Consider the following 23,010-nt stretch of genomic DNA (forward strand, 5'->3'; position numbering starts at 1 on the left):
TGCAAATACTCATGTGGCATTACATTTGGAGATGGGGGTTGGCTAAGTCAGTTTAACATATTTTGAAGCCTTGATAGTTTCATCTGTAAAAAAAGTGTGTTACATAATCTCTAAGGAACCTTCTAGTTTCACATGCTATTGGATAAGCGTCAGTAACATTATCAGTGTGTTTTGAATATGGGAAAGATGCTTCTTAAAGCCTAGATTTCAGCTAAATTGCTTTTGCAAACCCAGATAGTTCCTGGACCCTAAAATTTGGAAGCTTTGGGATAAAAAGTTTAATTTCACAGACCAGTTCCTCAGTGCATTATTTTTTTCTAGAATAACAACTTCTATTTTAATGAGAGAAAAGCCAGCCATTTCCATCCACTCCCTGCTCTCACACCCAGCATCCCCAAACTCTCCAGTTGGTGACTCTTCAGCCTTTATCTTCCTGTTTTTCTATTATTTCATTTTGTATATACAGTACTGGCTTAAAAATATACTAAACAGGTACATGTGTATGCTGTTACAGGTGTAAATTGGCACAATCTTTCTTGAAAGCAAACAGGCAATACATTACAAAGTTTTTAAAGTGTGTATATACTTTTAAGGGCCCATTTTCACTTCTAGGAATATAACCTAAAGGACTAAGTAGGTAAAAGTGCAAAGATGTAAATGTATGTTATATTAAAGGATATTCAAAATAGAGCTTATAATATTAAAATCCAAAACTAAAATATCCAACTTCAGAGGTGTTGGGTGGTTCCATGCAGTATTTATTCACTTGGGAAGGTAGTTATCTTCTATTACTTGAAATTTTCTTCTAATTCTTTTCTATAATGAACATAAATTACATTCCTAACAAAGTAAATGTGCCATTGGCTAAATATATTGATTTACTTTTTTCTTTTGCTCATGTGCCCACTATCACAATCATGGGTATTTTAAATTTATTCTGAAAAGAATCAATCCATGAAACTATTTAGCTCCTTAACTACAATAACTGTTATTGAAATGTGGTTAAGAATGGACATGTTGAGCTCTCAAAAGAGATTCACACTGAAAAAAAATAGCTTACTGAGATAAAACAATTATAAGTGACAGAAGCACCATTTTTTAAGGTTCAGAAAAGACAAATCGTGTGTCTTCAGAATTTCCAAATAGTTACTTCCTAAACTATGAAGGTCCAGAGAAACAATTTACTGCAGCAAACACTTTTAATAAGAATACAAAATTCACACCAGAGGCACATTCTGGGGAATGTAAATGAACTATCACAAGTAGTAATTCTGCTGGAAGAATAAAATAAGGCTCTCTGAGTACAAACATACAGGAAGGAATGATTTAAAATAGGTTTATGATTTACAATCACATTACATTGTATTAAGCGCTCAACACAGGCATATTAATTAAAAAGCCAGCTAAAAGGCATTTGAACATATATAACAAATCTTACAGTCCACAAAGTTCATGTGTAACGGTTATTTTAGGTACTTCATTTCAACACAGAAGAAATGAACAGGCGAGGGATGCCTCTAAAAATATTAATTTATGTCTATGACAAAAACTGAAAGAGCTTTACATTAAAAATGGATTACACTACTGACAGAACCATGTAGTGGACAGGGCAACCACATGAACACAAAACCAGTAGTGCCGAGCAACTAAAACAGTACTGGCCTTTCCAATCCTCTTTCTTCCTGGCACCACCGCACTGTCCCACATTACCTCTTCATTACCCAAATCAAAGAATCCTTCTGTTTTCCCATTCCTCAAAAGGAATGATGAAAAACCAAAGAGCAAACTCAAAAGATGATTTTTACCATAAACCTCAAATGTGGCTTAACAAGTACAAAGAAACCCAACATTTATACGTAGTGCTGCTTTCCATGGAAGGAATAGACACATCAAACATTATCCAACAGGGGTTTCTTTATGGATTTTGTACATTGGTTGAACAAGAATTACTGTATCTGAGAAGGCACATATCTGTGATTTAAGGCTTAAACGGTATTGTTACATATATGGAAGTCAATAAAAGCTGTCTATGTATTCGCTTCTATCAAAATGGAATTGACCCAAAAACTAGTTTTCTAAGAACAGATTTATACTCTAGAAACCATCAAGAATTCCCATTCCCATGTCCACCTGTCAAAAAAAAAATTCTCTTAAGCAGGTTTTGTTATGAACCAAAAGAAATTGCAAACGTAACTGTCCAATGACTTTGGGTGAGGCAAATTCATAAGCTTAAAAGCCTCACAGAAATGACAATGTGATTTCTGTGCCTTTAAAAAAAAGTCTAAACAAAATTACAATGGTACAGATTCATTTTTAAAAAGGTATTTGCCACAACTCCACAAGCTAACCATTCATTAGAGCTGCTGCCTCTGTGTGGACGCTGCAGGAACACCATATAACTTTACTCTGCAAAATAGTTTCTTTTTTCTTTAATACATGAAAAGGAATCTCTTAAAGATGTTTAATATATTCATATATAAAATATCTGATGTTGATACAAATCATGTAAACCTCCCTTTGGAAAAGTTACAGTTGGCCCTCATTTCCAGGACCAAAAACCTTGAATTTTTATCTCGTCAGTGCAAATCTATAGTAGATGTTTTCAAACTACAGAAATAGCCATCAACCCTCACAATACAAAAGGATTTCTCAAAAAGGAAAATTATTGTGTTCAGATTATAGAAACTATGTTTACATTAAAACCACCCACCTTCCCATCAAATTTAACAGTTCAATTGTTAAAGTATGAAAAAGGGAAAAATTAAAGCTGTTTGTGCAAGAATCACTACAATGCTTGTCACCCCTTCCACTTCCCCCAACTCTGCTTAATTCTTGTTAGGTTTGTTTAGAAATATAACAACATGACTTTCTTTTTATTTTCTGCTTTGATTTCACTGTTCTTCAAGCCAAGATGGGGCATCCACTCCAGGGGTTTTCAATTTGATATGGAACTGTTTAAGTGTCTGTTCAAGCTGCTTCTGATTCCCAGCAAAGTAAGCGGCGATGGCATTGTGGAAAAGGACCAGCTGATTGTGCAATACTTTAACCTGTGGACAGGGCAGAGTTACAAGACCAAGCATTAACACCAATAACAATAAAATGGAGGGTGATTTATTACCTTCCTTAATTAAATAGTGTATCTCTCTTGAAGAAAAGCTGGCTTAATAATGACCAAGTATTTCACACATACCAAGTGTACACTGCCTTGCAGGGTCACTGAGCCTTTGATGACTTTTTAATTACCCTAAACAGAACAGGTCAGTTTTAAGATGCCAAAATATATACCCTGTTAAACATTTTCAAACATTAGTGAGAGGATTAATTAAAAATATCACTAAATCCTCCTCAAACTAAGTACATCCAAAATCATGTGAGATATCATAAAGGGTAATTACATATAAGTTACACAATGTATGAATAGTGAATATGGACATCATTAAATCTAAGCTTTATGTAAGCCAAGTAGGCTAGATACTTTTAAATATTGACTTTCTTTGTAAAGAATCAAGCAAGTAGCAAGTGTTGCCCAGAAAATCAATTTACTTAAAGCTCATATGACTCTCAATTATTTTCAACTGCTTATTACTTGTGCTGATATCAAGAGTATATTTAACCAAGTCATACTACCTCTATAAGTCTTTCTTAAAGAAACAATGCATCAAAAAGATTTATAAATTGCCTCCTGAGGTTGTTTTTGTTTTGTTTTGTTTTTTGAGACAGAGTCTTGCTCTGTCACCCAGGCTGTTATGCAGTGGCACAATCTTGGCTCACTGTAACCTCTGCCTCCAGGGTTCAAGTGATTCTCATGTCTCGGCCTCCCAAGTAGCTGGGATTACCAACATGCCCACCTAATTTTTGTATTTTTGTTAGAGACAGGGTTTCACCATGTTGGCCAGGCTGGTCTCAAACTCCTGACCTCAGGTGATCTGCCTGCCTCAGCCTCCCAAAGTGCTGGGATTACAGGCATAAGCCACCAAGCCTGGCCATCTGAGGTCTTATTTACAACTGCAAAATGTTCAATAAGAATTCAGATTCCCATCCAATACGATATTCATTAAAATTGAACTTTAATAATTTTAATGATGTAAAAATATTTGAAACATGATGCTAAATGAAAAAACAGGATAGAAAATTTCTGTTTTACTATATTACACACACACACACACACACACACACACACACCACATTCTCTCTAGCCATTTCTGAAAATGATTTCCCAAACTGAGCTGGTCTCAGTTGCCTCTGCCATTGTGACTGAGTTTCAGATCTCTTCTGCAGAACAGGTTGTCAGGGACAGGTCTAAGGAGCACTTCAAGGGCAATCTGCATTGACAGAGGGTGGAAAAATCACTGTATGATGTTATATAGGAAATAATTTCTTAAGTTAGGCTTAAAAAACCCATAAATTACAAAGAAAAATACTGATAATTAAACTACATTAAAATTTAGAATTTCTTTCTTTTTTCTTTTTGAGATGGAGTCTCACTTCTGTTGCCAGGCTGGAGTGCAGTGGTACCATCTCAGCTCACTGCAACCTCCGCCTCCGGGGTTCAAGCGATTCTCCTGCCTCCACCTCCCAAGTAGCTGGGATTACAGGCATGCACCACCACACGCAGCTAATTTTTTGTATTTTAGTAGAGACGGGGTTTCACCATGTTGGCCAAGACGGTCTCGATCTCGACCTCGTAATCTGCGTGCCTCGGCCTCCCAAAGTACTGGGATTACAGGCGTGAGCCACTGCGCCCGGCCTAAAATTTAGAATTTCTATTCATCAAAAGATAGTGAAAAGATAAGCTACATACTGGGAAAAGGTATCTGTTTTATATATAACTGGCAAAGAATATGTATCTGGAATATATGAAGAACTCCCAAAAACCAAAAACAGCCCAATTAAAAAAGAGCAAATAATACAGATAAACATTTCACAGAGGAGGAAACAGGAATGGCCAATTACATCTGAGAAGATATCCAGCCTCATTAGGAAATAGGAAAATGCAAATTAAAACTAACATGGGACACCACTTTATACCCTCCACATTAGGAAAACTAAATATTATAACAACTATATACTATTGACAGGTGTATAAATATGTACAAATGTTTTTGAAAACAATCTGGCATGAACTAGTAAAATGAAAGATACAAATGCCCTATGGAACAGTAATTTTACCCCTAAGAATCTGCCGTAGAAAAACTTTCATGTGTGTTTCATGAAACATGTACAATTATGTTCATGGCAGCACTGTTTTTAGCATTAAAAAAGCAAGAAAACCACCACAAAGTTGTATATACAGGAGAGCAGATAGAGTGGTTTCTTAGCGCAATGGGGATACTATATAGGAGTAAACATAAATGAACTGCAGCTGCATGCATCATTATGGATGAAACTCTGGAGTATCAGGTTAAGCAAAACAACTTGGAGAATGCCTGTGGTAGGACTCCACTTACAGAGAGGTCAAAAACATACATAACTGAATGATATATTCATATGTGGCAAAACTACAAGAAAATCAATAGGAACAATAAAATTCAGAATAGGTTTATAGAGGGAGAAGAGCAGAGAGGATGAAGTAAGAGTAAAGCACAAAGGATGCTTCAAAAGTATTAATATTTGTTTCTTAACTTGGGTGGTGGGAACATGGCTGCTTTTTTTGTTATTTTTGTTACTCTTTTATATTTTGTCTGTATGTTAAACATTCTTTTGTTTATTAAAAAAGGGAAAAAGATTATGAGAGCTAAAGTCTGTCTATATCAACTTTGTGAAGACTTGCACTGTTCACAATGTTCTAATGAACTACAGACATCCCATTTTATATTCAGAGGGAAAAAACCACCTAAAATGTTACTCACCTCCATTCATATAACAGATATTACAATATTGTTATGTGTCAGGCACTACTCTAGGGGCTGGGAATGCAAGCAATCAACAAAAAAGGCAAACATCTCTTCTCAAAAGAAGTTTATGTTCTATTGAGGGAAGAAAGAGAACCATCTAACACATATAACATGTTAGATGGTGATACATGTTACAGAGAAAAATAAAGCAGCAATGTGGAATGTGAGATGTATGTATGGGTGAGAGTTGCAATTAAATAGGAAGGGCTCATTGAGGAAACAGTTGAATCCAGATTTAAGGAAGTGAGAGAATAAACTTTAAGTTATCTGGAAGAAAAACATTCCAGACAGAGGAAATAGCAAGCTCAAAGGGCCTGAGGTAGACAGTGTGCTTGGTATGTTTGAGAAGCACCAACAAGGCCTGTATGACTGCAGCAGAGTGAATAAGGGCCTGGTAGATGTGGTAAGATAGATAATGGGTGGCTAGATGGTGCAGGCCCTTAGATATCATTATAAAGATCTGGCTCCTTGTCTGAATGAGATGAAAAGCTACTGGTAGGTTCTAAGCAGAAAAATGACATTTAATTTAATAAACATGCAAAAGTAGAAGCAGAGAGACCTATTAGAATATTACAGCAATAACCTGGCTGAGATAATGGTGGCTTGGACTACAGTGGTAAAAGAGGAGATCATGAGAAGAGGTGGGATTCTGAATATAATGTGAAGATGAAGCCAATGGAATCTGACAACAGATCAAGATGGGAGGTGACAGAGAAAGAGAACACTTAAAGATGTGCCAAGAGTTTTGCCCCAAGCAACTGAAAGAATGAAGTTGCATTTACCGAAATGGCAAAGACTGTGAGAGGGGCAGGCATGGAAGAGGAGAAAAGGTGGGTATTAACAGCTTAGTTTCTGGACACGTTTGAGATATCTCTTAAAATAGCAGTTTGGGCTAGAGTAGTAATTTGGGAATCATTAATATACAGATGATATTTAAAGCCACATGACTAGATAAGCTCATAAGAGAGTGGACAGAGAAGTGATTCGAGGATTAAGTCATGAAAAATGAACCTTGACCCTTGTATCTCAAAATACATACAAAATTTAACTTGAAATGGATTATGGGTTCAAGTGTCAGGGCTAAAGCTCCAAAAACTTACAGAAAAAAATAAGAGAAAATCTTAATGATCTTTGGTTTGGCAGAGAGTTTTAAACAATATACACGAAGCATTAATTATAAATGAAAAACATCAATAAATTGGACCTCAAAAATATTTCTCTCTTCAAAAGACACTTACAAAAATGAAAAAGTAAGCCATATATTTGGAGAAAATATTTGCAAAACAGGTATCAAAGAACTTGATTCTAGAATACATAAAGAATTCTTGGCCGGGCACGGTGGCCCACGCCTGTAATCCCAGAACTTTGGGAGGCCGAGGTGGGCGGGTCACCTGAGGTCGGGAGTTCGAGACCAGCCTGGTCAACATGATGAAATCCTGTCTCTACTAAAAATATAAAAATTAGCTGGGCATGGTAGCGGGCACCTGTAATCCCAGCTACTCGGGAGGCTGAGGCAGGGGAATCGTTTGAAACTGGGAGGCAGAGACTGTGGTGAGCCCATATCGCACCACTGCACTCCAGTCTGGGCAACAGAGTGAAACTCCATCTCAAAAAAAAAAAAAAAAAGAATTCTTACAATTCAATAAGAACAACCTAACCAAAAAGCAGGTAAAAAATTTGAACAGACATTTCATCAAGGAAAACACATATGGCAAATAAGCACATAAAAAGATGCTCAACATCTTTAGTTATTAGGAAAATCCAAATGAAAACCACAATGAGATGCTACTATACATCCATTAGAATGGCTAAAATTTAAAACCCTGGACCACAGTTCTTATTGACCAGGATGCCGAGCAACTGAAACTATCATACACAGTTGTTGGGAATGCAGAATGGTATAAGTATCTTAGAAAAGTTTGTCAGTTTCTTAAAAACTTACATGTACCTACTGTGTAACACAATTATTCCACTCCTAGGTATTTGCCTAAGAGGAATGAAAGCAAAGACTTCTACATGAAAGTTCATAATACCTGTACTTGTAATAGCTTAAAACTGAAACAACCCAAATGTCCATCAACCATTTCATGCCAGTCAGAATGGCGATTATTAAAAAGTCAAGAAACAACAGATGCTGGGAAGGCTGTGGAAAAACAGAAACACTTTTACACTGTTGGTGGGAATGTAAATTAGTTCAACCATTGTGGAAGACAGTGTGGTGATTACTCAAGGATCTAGAACCAGAAATACCATTTGACCCAGCAATCCCATTACTGGGTATATACCCCCAAAAATATAAATCATTCTATTATAAAGATACATGCACACATATGTTTACTGCAGCACTATTCACAATGGCGAAGACATGGAATCAACCCAAATGCCCATCAATGATAGACCAGATAAAGAAAATGTACATATACAATATACAGTCATAAAAAGGAACAAGATCATGTCCTTTAGAGGGACATGGAGGTAGCTGGAAGCCATCATCCTCAGCAAACTAACACAGGAACAAAAAAACAAACACCGCATGTTCTCACTTATAAGTGGGAGCTGAACAATGAGAACACATGGACACAGGGAGGAGAACAACACACACTGGGGCCTGTCAGGGGGTTGCCGGAGGAGGGAGAGCATCAGGATAAACAGCTAATGCATTCGGGACTTAATATTTAGGTGACGGGGCTAGGCGCAGTGGCTCACACCTGTAATCCCAGCACTTTGGGAGGCTGAGGCGGGCAGATCACGAGGTCTGGAGTTCGAGACTATCGTGGCCAACATGGTGAAACCTCTCTACTAAAAACACAAAAAATGAGCTGGGCATGGTGGCATGCGCCTGTAGTCCCAGCTACTCGGGAGGCTGAGGCAGGAGAGTTGCTTGAACCACGGAGGCAAAGGTTGTTGCAGTGAGCCGAGATCCCGCCACTGCACTCCAGCTTGGCGACAGAGCGAGACTCCGTGTCAAAAAAAAAAAAAGTAGGTGATGTGTTGATAGGTGCAGCAAACCATCAGGGCACACGTTTACCTATGTAACAGACCTGCACATCCTGCAAGTGTACCCATGAACTTAAAATAAAAATAACTTTAAAAAAAAGAATTTTAACTTCCAATCTTTTAGAATTAGAGGAGAGAATAAAAGCAGAGTATGCGATTTAACTCATGTACTGGCCTTGCAGGGAGCTGCTGTTAATGGTCTAGAAAGTTAAGACAGAAAAAAAGTGGGAAGGGCATCCAAAAATTTTTAACTAGCCCTGCAAATGTCAATATAAGTCAGTTTGTTTACCCACCCCCGAGTAGCTGACTAAACACAGAGAGACAGCTCTTTTTGTAGCTGAGGAAGACTCGGCAGCCCACGAACAAAGGCTCAGGCTCAGTATATTCGTTGTATTTAAAATGGCCCCCCACCCCACAATGCAACTTAATCCATGGGAAATCAAAGATGGTGCTTTGCAGGATTGAATTCTAGTTTTCACAACAAAATGATACAATATCCACATCCACAAGAAACATTCTCCCAGTAATTGTTAGAAGATTGATGTGTCAAGCCTTTTAAAGTATACATATGCATCAGATCAATTCCCTGGTACAGAGGGGACCTTCGAGGATTCACAGCTTTGTAATTATAATGTAAAAACAAAAGAAAAAAACTCCAAATGGAAATGAAGCATAAAATTTCATCCTCAAATATAAGAAGCTATTTTTTTTTTTTTTTCTAAAAAGCTAATTGTTCTCACTCTGGCTTATAACAGATAATTTACCTCATTTTTCTATTAGTATTGATTACTGTAATCTAGTACAAGCTTAATTTTGGTAGTGTATCTTCTAAATCAGATACAAATTTACCTAAGAATACTGTGTTGACTCATCCAATCAAAACATAATGAACAATCCTCAAGATGAATATTCTTTTTCAAGTAAATGAATTAAAAACTTAGAATATTTTCTGCCTATTTTTTATTAACTAATTTGCACTATGATATGCATTTGTATAACATCCTCAATGCCATTCTGCCTGATATGCTACAGAGAATCCTCAGAACATTTTGGTTATTAAATACATTGAAATAATTACCAATTAAAAAGGGAATAATTAAGTAGTATTAGAAAAGCAATTACAACTTTTAAAATAAGAAATTTTTGCAATTTTGAGAATCGTGCTGTTACTATACAAGCAGTTTCAGTAGAACATAAAATTATTATTTCAGTTTATTTCGTTTACTTGGTTTATCAGGTTCACTTTACCAGGCAATTTGACCTTGTAAAGGTCAACCTGGGAAAGATTCTGGTTTCTCAAATACAGCTGGCTTTCAGAGAGAGACAAAGAAAGTGAAGTGATAGGAAGTTCAAATCCCACTTTTAGGAGAAAGGACAAAAAGCCAAAATGTTCCAGGACATATTTCAGGGTCTTTACCTTTTTTCAATTTACTTCTATATTTAAGCTATCAGCCCACAGGAACTGAGGAGCACAGAATGAAAGAAAGAGCAGGTATTTTTGGTAGACTATGCTTTGTTATGGTGGGGGAGCACTGACTTTTGGAAACACCTTCTATATGACACATAATGCATTACCCTTACATCTATTCTGCTTAGCCTCCCCCCGCCCCCGCGCACACAGAGACGGGGTTTCACTCTGTTGCCCAAGCTAGAGTGCAGCAATACAATGATAGCTCACTGCAGCCTTGATCCCCTTGGTTCAAGTGATCCTCCTACCTCAGCCTCCTGAATAACTAGGAATAATGGCGCGCATCACCGTGCCTGGCTAACTTTTTTATTTTCTGTAGAGACAGGGTCTCGCTATGTTGCTTAGGCTGGTCTCAAACTCTTGGCTGCAGGTGATTCTCCCACCCTGGACTACCTAAGCACTAGGATTACAGGTGTGAGCCACTACATCTGGCCTTGTACAGTCTTCAGTCCTTGATACAGTTGAAAAACAAAAAATAAAGAAAACTCAGAAAGTTAAGTAATCTGCCTAAGGTTAGACAGGTGATAGATGGACTGAGATCTGGGGAACACAGGAATGTCTTATTCCAAGAGTGATCTACGTCCTTTCACCTATTTTAATCTGCTTCTATTCATGGGCAATAAACATTTTAGAAACCTTTTAAACAAAATTTGAAACAGACAAGAAAGGGCAGCAGAGCACTTAAAGGAAAAGTGGTAGTGTAGAAAAGATACACAGCACTTTCAACTTGTTCCCAATTTTGTCTCTGGCCCTGAAGTTGTATGAAAACATCCTCGGGACAAGGACCTAACACAGGATTGGAGCAGATGAAAGAAATAAAAGTTAATTCTTGCTAAAACTATGAAGATTAATAAAACATTAAACTTTTATATAATCTTCCCATATTTACAGAGTAGGAAAAAGTCTTTATTGAACTATTTATGTCCTAAGTTAGAAATGATTTAAAATATAAAATATTAATACAACAAAAAGGCAGAGATTTAAAACAGGAGCAAAAAAAAGTTAGAGGTAACGATTATAATGGAATGGCGGCAAATTTGACAAATGTTGAAAACCTAACATCAGAAACAATTACAGCAATTTAGAAATATACTAAATCATTGCAAACTCACTTAGGAAGAACTTTCATAAAGATCTGCCAAACAAAGAACAAAACCACTACGGCAACATCTGTTCAGTGACCTAAACATATAATACTTTAATTGTTAAAGGGCAAAACAAACTCTAACACTGACTACTAAGGCAGAAAGACAAGCTGGAGTTTTAAACAGAAACTAGGTAACTGAAATTTAAGAGCAGAACTCACAGATGATGCCAAGTGGACTACACTGAAAACTCTCTTGCCTACACAGCATGTATCAATAGAATATAAATAACATTTACAAACTTACTGACTGAAAAAACTAGTGATATCACTACCTTGTCAACATCAAAATCATATAAAAGGCAGTTTATTTCTACCAAATGAACTTTTTCCAAATGAAATTTAGATCATATGACCTTCTTATTCAGGGGCACTAAATTTGTTTAAAAAAGCAATTTCCTGTTAAAATAAGTTATTAGTCTTCATTTATTTAGGGTGGTGCAAAAGTAATTGCAGGTTTTGCCACTGAAAGTAACGGCAAAAACCGCAATTACTTTTGCACCAACCTAGTATTTATGATTGTTACGTTCTTCAAAGAAGTTACTGGCTTTCCCAATAATTCAATGAAATAGGGGTTTATATTAAATGTACGAAAATATTGGGATAGTAGCTGGCTGTAGGAAAAAGGTGTGCTAGAAAAAGGTGAAACAAATCATTTTTTAGTAAGAGGTCCCCAACCGCTAATATGTAAGGTATCAACTCCTTTCTTTACTCTTATTAAAAAATATACCATTCTATGCTTTCCTGCCTATCACTGAACTTTTCCCAGAAAGTGATCAGAAGAATATCAGGCAAGAAAATATACCTGCCTTGGCCTTTTATTAGATTTGTGGGGCAGACTTTTATTAGTTTGCAATGGCTTTGGAAATGCCTGTCATGTTAAAGCAACTACTGGTTGAGAAAGAGAAACACTATAAAAAAATACGGTTGTGGCCATTGGGAATGGAGTGAGAGAAGGAAAGACAAATATGAACTACAAGTGGGGTAGAAAAATAGATTTGTACATTTTTCTGATGCATTGGGATAGGTTTCAACAAATCACTGACAAGCAGAGGGTTAAAAAAAAGTCCTTACAGAAGGAAAAACAAAGGCAGAGTTCTGAAGATAACTGATGAAACATGACCTATAGACTCCAGTAACAGCAGGTCACAGAACAGTGGTGATGTCTTATAATTCTTTATCCAAGAATTAGATACGTTAACATTCTAAGTGCGGAGATTTTCTCACCTTTAGCAAAAAAAGTCTATTGCCTTTTTTGTTCTATAATTTTACAGGGTTAGTTCCCGCTCTTCAATCCCTCCCTCCCTTCTCCCTCTCTCCTTTTCTCCTTCCTTTCCTTCCTTCCACCCTTCCTTCCTTCCAAGAGCTCCAAGTTTAGACATGATCAATACAGCTTCTGTTTTCCAAGGTTATCTTTCCATCTTCTCTCTCTGCTATCTTAACAATCTCACCTTGGGCAGCATTACAGCATTGTATTATACTTAACTAAAAGCAGGGCTGTGGAGTCAGAGAGATCTAGATTTGAATCCTGGTCTGGCTGTGAGACTTTCAGCAAACTATTTAACCTCTCTGAACCCCAGCATTATCATCTGTGCACTGGTATATAATCATCTAGATCACATATTATACAGATATAGGTATTATATAAAAATCCTTATATAATCTCCATTTACAGATTATAGTACTCAAAGATTAGTGTCCATCGACTCACTCAATACTCAAATGTAGGAAGGCCGTGCTCTATAGATGCATCCATGGAGCACCTCTAGGGGCAAAAACAGACTAGCAGGCAATCACAACATAGTACGATATGTGCTTTAACTGGAGAAAGGCCTAGGCACTATGGGGAGGAGGGAGGGATGAACACACTTTCAAGTTGGCAGAGAAAACATAAAGTATCATAAATTACCATCTGATCTCCGAGTCCAAAATCAATTTAGGTACAAAAGAGCAGGTAAGGAATTGGGTATTTCATTTCATCAACGAGGTGAGAGATATAAAGTTATTTCAAAAAAGTTGGGAGATTGTTACTAACCTAACAGAGAAGTGTGACAATCATGGGCTTGACAGCATTGAATCCTCTTTACAAAACCACACAGAAGTCCATAGTTACAGAATTAGGGGTAGTGAGATCCCAGGAATAGCATGGGAGGCCATAGGGAATAGAAAGAGGAGGGGATCCCACCAATGTTTTCTTTTTTTACCCATCCTATAACTTCTCTCAGAACTTTACCCCATTCCTGATCTCAAGTTCAGAATTAGTCCCTGTACCTTGAGGTATTCACAAAATCCCTATGAAATCCAGAAAAAAGCGATAAATATATAGGCAGGTGTTGGACGGGGTGGAGGGAGTCACTGAATTCCATATTTAGATAATAAGAAACAGAAAGCTCAGGTATCTAGATCTGCTGGAGCTATCCGGTAAGTGACAAAATGGTGTCAAGTCACCGCAGGGATCAGCAGACCCTGTGCTCACCAGCCTTTGGATACTGGGCAATAGGAACCAGTCAAACCAATGGCCCATCCAAAGGAAAAGCCTTATCAAAATTTTTTATGATAAAGCATTACTCTTCTTTTTAAAAAGCCTGTAAGTAGTAATAGTATGCTGTGCTTCAAGAAGGGAACAGATGATTCAACAGAAGTTTACAAATCACTTAAACATATGATCCAGGGTTTCTCCAAGAATTTTTTTTCTGACCCCTTCCTACCTATGCACGTTACCCATTCTTGTGTGGTCCTGCTCAAGTCAAACTGCCTAGCTTACCAGGTACTTTGAGCCCACACTAATATTTTTCTTCATCAAATTCTGTATTTCTTTCTCATCTTTAAGTTAGTGTTTTATATATAATTGATTTTATTTAAATTCCTCCATTAGACTGTAAGTTGCCTCTCCGCAGGGAGTTTGTGATAATACCTTATATGGTTCTTTAGGATCAGGCATAATTGCACAAAACAAGCACCTTAAAATACTTAAGGTCAATTTTTTAAAAAGTATCTTTGAAAATTTAAGGGAAGAAATAAGGATAGAAAATCAGGATGTTATTAAGTTTATGAGGAATGAGGAAAAAAGTTATGAATATTTTAACAAAGTATAGGTGAGTCATGGAAAGAAATTATGGTCAACATGAAAACGCTGAGTCATTACTGAGAGAATTTCAAGAAAAAGTTAAAAAGAACATTGCAAAGTCAAATTCTTAAACACTGCTAGTGTCTTCTGAGACTTTACTCAGAAATACTAAAGGTTTTACTTTTAAGCAAACTGAAGGAACCATAACTACAAAGAACTAAAAAAGTATAGCAATGTCACAGCCATAAAGACCCAGTACCATCATCAGCAGCACAACCAATGCAGTTATTAGTGATCTGTTCAAGTATCACATTGATCACTTAAAAACTCACCTTTATCACAAAACCTGGCAAATCAAGTTGAATAATACCCAAGGCTGGCAAAATAAGTGAAATGTGGATCTGAAGAGCACACATGTGTATCAACCATTAGAACAGATACATCACAGCAATAATGATTAAAAAGTAAATTTTTAAAGTGAATTCTTTTCATTCAAAGTGAAAGGAACAATTCCCTCACCTCCAACATATACAGCAGAATAAGAAACTCTAATCCTACTCTATAGTAAGTTGATGGCTTCTGACCAAAAAGGGTTAGAAAATACGTAAGTACCTTATGATTACTGAAAAAGAACCAAGTCTATAAGAACAGTAATTCATGATTATAAAGCTATCCTTCCTGGAAAGCTTTTCAATACTGAATACAAAATATCCCTCCCTTACAAAAATTGTCATGCCAGAATCTTAGCACAACTGACAACAAAAACTATATGAATTGGTTAGCTAGGTGTGCTTCTCGCCAGCACCCACTCAGGCTTTCATCCCTACTCACTCTTCAACAATTACCATTACCTTGATTTATTCCAAACAGGTATGGGTTGGATGAGTCTAGTTTAAAAATCAATGTACAACTCACAATTCTTGTTGGTTGCATGGTTTATATAAGGTAGTTAATTTCAGCCTCATTTCCAAAGAGAGAAAAAGGAGGTAATGCAAACCACAAGCAAATTTTTCCTCCTCCATGTGGGTTTAGAAAGACAAACCACTAACAGCAGCAAATGTTGCACCATATGTTAAAATATTCAAAATATTTTCCTCTATAAATGAAAGGTACGATATCGCACTATTTCTACTCTGTCATCTAAGAATGATGTTGCAACAGAACTCACATTCTAAGTTAACTTTTTCTATTCTCTCCAACACAGAATTAATCATCTAATTTTGAGCTAAGAGGAAAATTAAAGACTATATTTGGGAAATACAAGTCTATTTTAAGTCTCAATTTGGAAAAAAGATAAGGCATAGTATTTAAAAAACATTTTCTAGCTAACTTATTTTCCTATCTTTTTAAAAGTATTATTTTTTTGAATACGTTAAGACATATATGTGGTTTAAAATTAAAAGGATACAAAAAGTATACAATGAGAGGTTTCATTTTCATTCCTGTTTCCATTCACCCTGTTCCCTCTATAGGTAACTGATTATTAATCCTTCCAGTTTTTCTTTATGCAAATATAAGAAAATGTGATTATACATTCTTCTTTTCTTACACAAAAGATACTGTACAATAAACACTACTTTGTACTTTGCTCTTTTCATTTAATTGTCTGTCCTGAGGAGCTATCATTAGCATTCTCATTTTTTTAAATAGCTGTAAAATATTTCACTGTATAAAAAAACCAGTTTATTCAATTAGTCCTTTACTGCTGAACCATTGAGTTCTTTCTCATCTTTAGAAATAACAAGTGATGCTACAATGAATAACATTGTACCTATGTCATTTCATCTCTGTGTAGGCCCTAAACTACCTCTCCAGTTTCATCCAGTGCTATTTCTTCCCTGTCCCCATTATGCTCTGGCCTCACTGACTGTCAACATACGCTGTTCCTTCTATTTAAAATCTCACTCCATCACATACCTTTACCTTACCCCTCTCTCTTTGTATCTTGGCCCTAATATCACTGCCTCAGGGAAGCCTTCCATGATACCCCAGGCCCTCCCCCACAACACACACACCTGGCCAAGTTCTCTGTATACCCACATGACATTTCTATTTTCCCTTCATCACATTTACCATAGCTTGTATTTACATAATTGTTTGGTTAATGCCTATTTCTCTTACCTGACTATAAGCTCTATGAGTGTAAGACCATTATACCTCTATCACCTAACTCAGTGACTGGCATATAAAAAGCAATCACAAGACCTGGCATGGCAGCTCATGCCTATAATCCTAGCTCTTTGGGAGGCTGAGGCAGAACGACTGCTTGAGGCCAGGAGTTTGAAAACAGCCTGGGCAATAGAGTGAAACTCTGTCTCCACAAAAAAATAAAAAAATTATCCAGGCCTTGTGGCACATGCCTGTCATCCCATCTACTCTAAAGCCTGAGGTGGGAGGACTGCTTGAGCCTGGGAGGTACAGGCTACAGTGAGCCATGATCACACCACTGTACTCTAGCCTGGATGACAGAACAAGACCTTATCTCAAAAAAAAAAAAAAAAAAAAAGAAAAAAGAAAAGCCAAGTGCAGTGTCATGTACCAGTAGTCTCAGCTACTTGGAAGGCTAAGGTAGGAGGATCATTTATGGCTAGGAGTTCAAGACTACAATAAGCTATGATTGTATCACTGTACTCTAGCCTGGGCAACACAGTGAGACCCTGTCTCAAATAACTAAATAAATAAAAATAAAAAAAGAACTCCACCAATATTTGCTGAATAAAGGAATAAAATGTCAAAGGTGCCAATTATACATCAGTCTTACTGTTTTACATGTATTTGTTTTACCTTTAAATATCCCTGAAGCTTTCAGTTCACTCCATTTCCACTATCACTACTGTAATCCATCTACAGTACTACTACCTACCATCTCCTGTCTAAGCTACTATACCTACTCTTAGGCCCTACTAAGATCTATCCTCCATATTTTAGACCTATCATTTGCTAAGAAGTATTTCAAGGGCTTCCCACTGATACTAAACTTTTCACTAATATGGCCTATCAGGGCTACATAGTCTGGCCGTCACTTACCTCTCCAGCTGTTTCTCTATGCTCTGGTCACACTGGCTCCAGTTACATTCATTCTTTCACCATACCACACCCTTTCCTGCCATAAGGCAGTTACACATGCTGGTATTTCTTCCTGGAATACTCTCTGGTTCTCAGTTTCTCACTTTCTCAAATGATATTAATGTTCAGCATCACACCCTCATGGAGGCCTTCCCCAACCACTCTTAACTGACCATGTACCTTCCCTTGAGAGCACCAGTCACAGCCAAAATTCAGTCTGGAAGTAAAGTTGCATGAATAAGAGAATGACTCACAGGATCCAAATGTAGGTGATAGTATTTGGCACAGTGTTGAAAGGCAGGTTCTTCTGTGTCCAGCACTATGAACTCCCTGGTTGCTTGTTACGCTTACAGACATCAATCCATAAATGCTTATTTTAAAATTTAGAACCAGGTAGTTCTTTCACCTATATAACTTAATCTCACTTTCCCTAGGAGCACACACCAAGAAGTACTACTGTTTTTGCTTTGGAAGTAAAGGTGACATTAAGTTACTGGCATGAATATTTTTAAAGTACTCAAGAAGAAATTGGGGTTCTTTTTCTTCTGACAATAGGAAAAGAGATTTCAAGAATGTATCTCCTTGTACACATTAGGTATTAACATGCTCCTTAAATTTTGGCAACAAGTATCTTTTTTAAATTCTGAGGTTTATATTTTTTCCTCTCAAAGAGAAGTTTTAGTAAGCAAAGAATACCTCTGCCCTCAAAGTTTCCCCAAACCTTTAGTGTATTTTTACAAAAAAAGTACTAGGCTTCGAGCATTTTTTCTTTTTTTTTTTTTGAGACAGAGTCTCGCTCTGTCACCCAGGCTGGAGTGTAGTGGCGCCATCTGGGCTCACTGCAACCTCTGCCTCCCGGGTTCAAATGATTCTCCTCCCTCAGCCTGGGGAGTAACTGGAATTACAGGCACGTCAGGCTAATTTTTGTATTTTTAATAGAGACGAGGTTTCACCATGTTGGCCAGGCTGGTTTCAAACTCCTAACCTCAAGGGATTCGTCCACCTCGGCCTCCCAAAGTGCTGGGATTACAGGCGTGTTAAATAATATATTAGAAAAGAAATCTTAATATACAGGAATGTTATTGTATTGTGATTATATATGAAACAATGTGAGTGAAAACAACAGTTTTCATATCAATCTAAGATTAGGAATGACTATAAATTTTAAGAAATATTATTTTTTAATTAAGTAACTATATAAATCAAGTATGTGTCCAGGTTGATCCCAAGTCTGGTTCATCCTTTTCTGCCTCCTCTGCCATCCTTTAAATCACTAAAATATAACATAATAATGAAACAAACCTGCATTTAATGGTTATAGCTAATTTAACTGACATTACCTTGGGGTAGGAGTATATTTTATACTTCTTAAGAATAAAATCCTTACTTTTTATATTTATACACCAAACTGCTTTGTTGAATCTTCTGATACATTCAGATCCCACTCCCAATATATTCATAACCCTTAAGATTTATCATTCCCAAGTTAAATTACACCTTAAAGAAAAAATTAACCTTCAACTATTTTTTCACATCTTTATAGTTCCAAGCCACATAAAAAGCTATCTAAAAAAAAAAAACATGAGTCGCTTACATTGATCTGCATATTTTTCTTTAACTTTCTGCCTCCTCTTTCCATGCAAACAGTAAACACTGCAGAAAACAGAAGCATTTCTGAGAGACTATGCTTGCCCTCACGAAAAAAAAAGAGTGAGGTAATCAGGATTCCGCCTTTTATCCTCTCCTAGTTGACTTTCATTCACTTCCATCTCCTTCCAATTCCTGTAGTGCACCTCTAATTCTGGGAAGAAAGCAAACATGCACTTGCTGAATGAGTACTATATACCTGCACCATTGCTAGGCTTTATGAGGGCTGTAAATGAAAGCATGGTATCTACTCTCACAAAGTCTACAAAGCACCAGAAACGTCTATTATTCTTTCTCTTTACTAAAGTAGCCTATGTTTTGTTTTGAACCCTGAATGAAACAATTAACAGGTAAACAAACTGCCTTAAGTCACAAAATAGCTCAAGTTACATTATTTAAAGGTCTCAAAAAGGAGAAATACTGATGAAAGGAGAAACATTAGAAGACTAATGAGCTATGTCTTTACTGCTACACAACGCAGTGCGGTTTAGTGAACAAAGAAGAGAATATCAGAGATGAATAAGGACTGTAGGTTAAAGGCAAACACAACCAAATCACGGGGGTGAAGAGACGGAAAGTATGAACTATAAATAGTAGAACAACACATGTTTTTATTAAGGGTAAATGACAAATACCCTTAGGTGCACTTATCACGCACATATGCAGAAATGTGAGTATCTGATACACCTTACCTCTTTGTTTTGCCATAGTGAAGAAAGGCTAGACTAAGTACATATAAACACAATTTTATACCTAAGAACCTAACTCCTGATCTGCCTCAAAATTTAAAAAAAGTTCTAAGAGGGAACAAACAAAAATACTAGATGCTAAAGCTTATTACTATAGTACCATACTCAAGGACTACTTGCTTTTACTTTATGCCCTATTCTCGATTTGGTTTTCTGGCTTCTCATTTTAGAAGAGAAGCGTTGCGAAAAGATATTCCAAAAGCCATGATGTGAGAACCAAAAGAATGCCAAAAACAGAGAGAGAAAAGCTGCAAAAACAGGTGTATATACTGCAGTAGTCTTTAGGACATTATCAAATTACAGAACAGCACATTCATTGATGTTTCATTTCTTCCTGTTAAGAAATAGGACCACTAGCAGGATGTGGTGGCGTGCGCCTGTAGTCCCAAATGCTTGGGAGGCTGAGGTGGGAAAATTGCTTGAGTCCAGAAGTTCAAATCTCACCTGGCCACATAGTGAGATCCAGTATCTTTAAAAAAAAAAATCAGGGGATGGGGAGTGGTTGGGGGGAAGAAATAGGAAGAGTATACTATACTTTCTTCAAATTAAAGTGTTGGGCCTGGTGCAGTGGCTCATGCCTGTAATCCCAGCACTTTGGGAAGCAAAGGCGGGTGGATCACTTGAGGTCAGGAGTTCAAGACCAGTCTGGCCAACATGGTGAAACTCGTCTCCACTTAAAAAAAAAAAAAAAAATTAGCTGGGCATGATGGCACACACCTGTAATCCCAGTTACAGGGAGGCTGAGGAAAGAGAATGGCTTGAACCCAGGAGGTGGAGGTTGTAGTAAGCCGAGATTGCATCACTGCACTCCAGCCTGGGCAACATAGCGAGACTCTGTCTCAAACAAAAACAAAAAGAAATAAATGGACAAACAAATTAAAGTGCTAAGTAGATTACCTGGCAACCATACATAAAAAAGATGTTGAGGTACAAAATCACCCACAGTTTAACAAAAGAACAAAAAACCTAGACTTGAGGCAGTTCAAATTACCAAGGAAGCAAACAGGGATGATAGACAGTTCCTAAGCTAAAAACCTGATTTTCCTTCCTTTTTAAGCTATTAAAAATAACAGAAAAGAGTAAATGTTGCTCAACAACAAAAAAAAACAAATAAAAGTTTTCTCATGGATCTCTGTTTTCTTCTAAATGACAATTACTACTTAAAATAACAGTCCAACAATACTTCTTTATCGTTTTGAAGAGTTAAATAAAAAACATATGAAGACCAAAGCTTCTTTATAGATTTTACTTTAGACACAGCTGATTACTCAGTTCAAATTCAAACTTGCCTTGACGACAACTGTGGAAAGCCAAAACAAAGAATATCTATGCTATCTGCTGTAGTCTGAATGTTTGTGTCCCTGTCAAATTCAAATGCTGAAATCTTCACCCCCAATGTGACGGTATTAGAAGGTACTAATCACCTTTGGGAGGTGATTAGGCCATGGGGGTACAGTCCTCATAAATGGGATTAGTGCCCCCATAATACAGGAATGGGAGGGAGCCCTCCCTGTTCCACCATGTGAGGACATAGCAAGGAGCCATTTATGAGTCAGAAGGTGGGCCCTTACCAGACATTGGTACCTTCATTGTGAACTTCCCAGACACTAGAACTGAAAGGAATAATTCTCTCTTGTTTATAAGCTACTCAGTTTATGGTATTTTGTTACAGCAGCCCAAAAAGACGAAGACATCATCTAAGAATATAAAATCCTTGAGAAAAGAAGCAATTTTCTATTATTATTTAATAGTAGTAATAACATTATTCTTAAAGCAATGACTTCCAAGCCTTTATATCTGAAGCCCTGACTGTTCATCCAAACTGTAAACACGCATCATCAAATTCCTACCAATTGTTTCCACTTGAGTATTCTGTCATCATTTCTCAAACTAAACACTGGATCAAATAGAAAAAATTCCCAATCCTTTTACCCTTACCGCCTTCAGGCCACACCAGCTTCCTATTTCAATTTTCCGACCCCTGTCATGCAGCCTTAAAATCACCATATTCCTTCCTTCCTGCTGCTATTGCAAAGACCCTAGTTCAGGCTCTTAATCATTTCATTTGGCTATAAAAGATTCCTCATTAGTATGTGTGCTTCTACTTTCTTTCTTCCTTTAAGAAAGAGTCTTTCTAAATGACTTTTTCCTGCTACTCTCAACTTTAAAAATTCTTCAATATTTACAAGATAAAATTAGAAGTAAGATCCTTCTGACTGACATTTAAAATTTATAGAGATGACCTGGCTGTCTATGAAGGTGTCTCCTTCTTCCCTCCCTACTCAGTGTAAGTCCCTTCCAAGGCCACAATTCAAAGTCTGTATGTGGTCAAGGCTTGGTATAATCTGGCTTCCAATTACCATTTGATTCTCTCTTCCTTTAAATCACATGAACCTTAGGTTTCACTATGTTAGTCTACTTTTCTATCAAACATGTATATTCTTTTAGCATACCTCTTTTAGTGTTACTGTGTAGTGATGATAGGGTGGAATGTCAAAAATATTTTTATATTTAAAATATACAATGTCTATTATCTCAATATTGATATATTCACATCCATTATATATATGACTAAATATAAATGACTAAAATGAATATATATATGACTAAAATATATAGTGTATATATACTAAGATATATAGTATATATTAGTGTATATATACTATATAAATATATAGTGCATATATAATATATATAGTATATATACACACAAATATATTTTTTTATATATATACACACACACATGCACACACACTAAAATAGGTATATATATATGACTAAAATGAATGCAATCTTTTGTGCTCAGCTAATGAATACCAGAAGGCTGCACTGGGCTCTGTCTGAATGATGCCAGGCAATTTTTCTGACAATTCTGCTGAAGTTTCCTTTATTGCCACTATAATGTTTAGTGGTGAGTAATTTTCACCCATAGCAGCTTAAAAAATCAGTGAAAGTGCTGGACTAGGTGGATCCCAAAG

General features: G+C 36.7%; 1 protein-coding gene across 3 annotated transcripts in view; it reads right to left on the minus strand.

The window, feature by feature from the left end:
• Positions 1-1,180: 1,180 nt before the first annotated feature.
• Positions 1,181-23,010, minus strand: part of LOC105463491 (ARF interacting protein 1) — a 132,966-nt gene continuing 111,136 nt past the window's right edge. For all 3 annotated transcript variants that reach the window (XM_011710606.2, XM_011710605.2, XM_011710607.2), the window contains one exon: positions 1,181-3,047. In XM_011710606.2, coding sequence (XP_011708908.1) covers positions 2,892-3,047 — 156 coding nt within the window. In that variant the 3' untranslated portion in view covers positions 1,181-2,891. The remainder of the gene's footprint in view (positions 3,048-23,010) is intronic.

Source organism: Macaca nemestrina, chromosome 3, assembly GCF_043159975.1.
Source record: "Macaca nemestrina isolate mMacNem1 chromosome 3, mMacNem.hap1, whole genome shotgun sequence".
Lineage (NCBI taxonomy): Eukaryota > Metazoa > Chordata > Mammalia > Primates > Cercopithecidae > Macaca > Macaca nemestrina.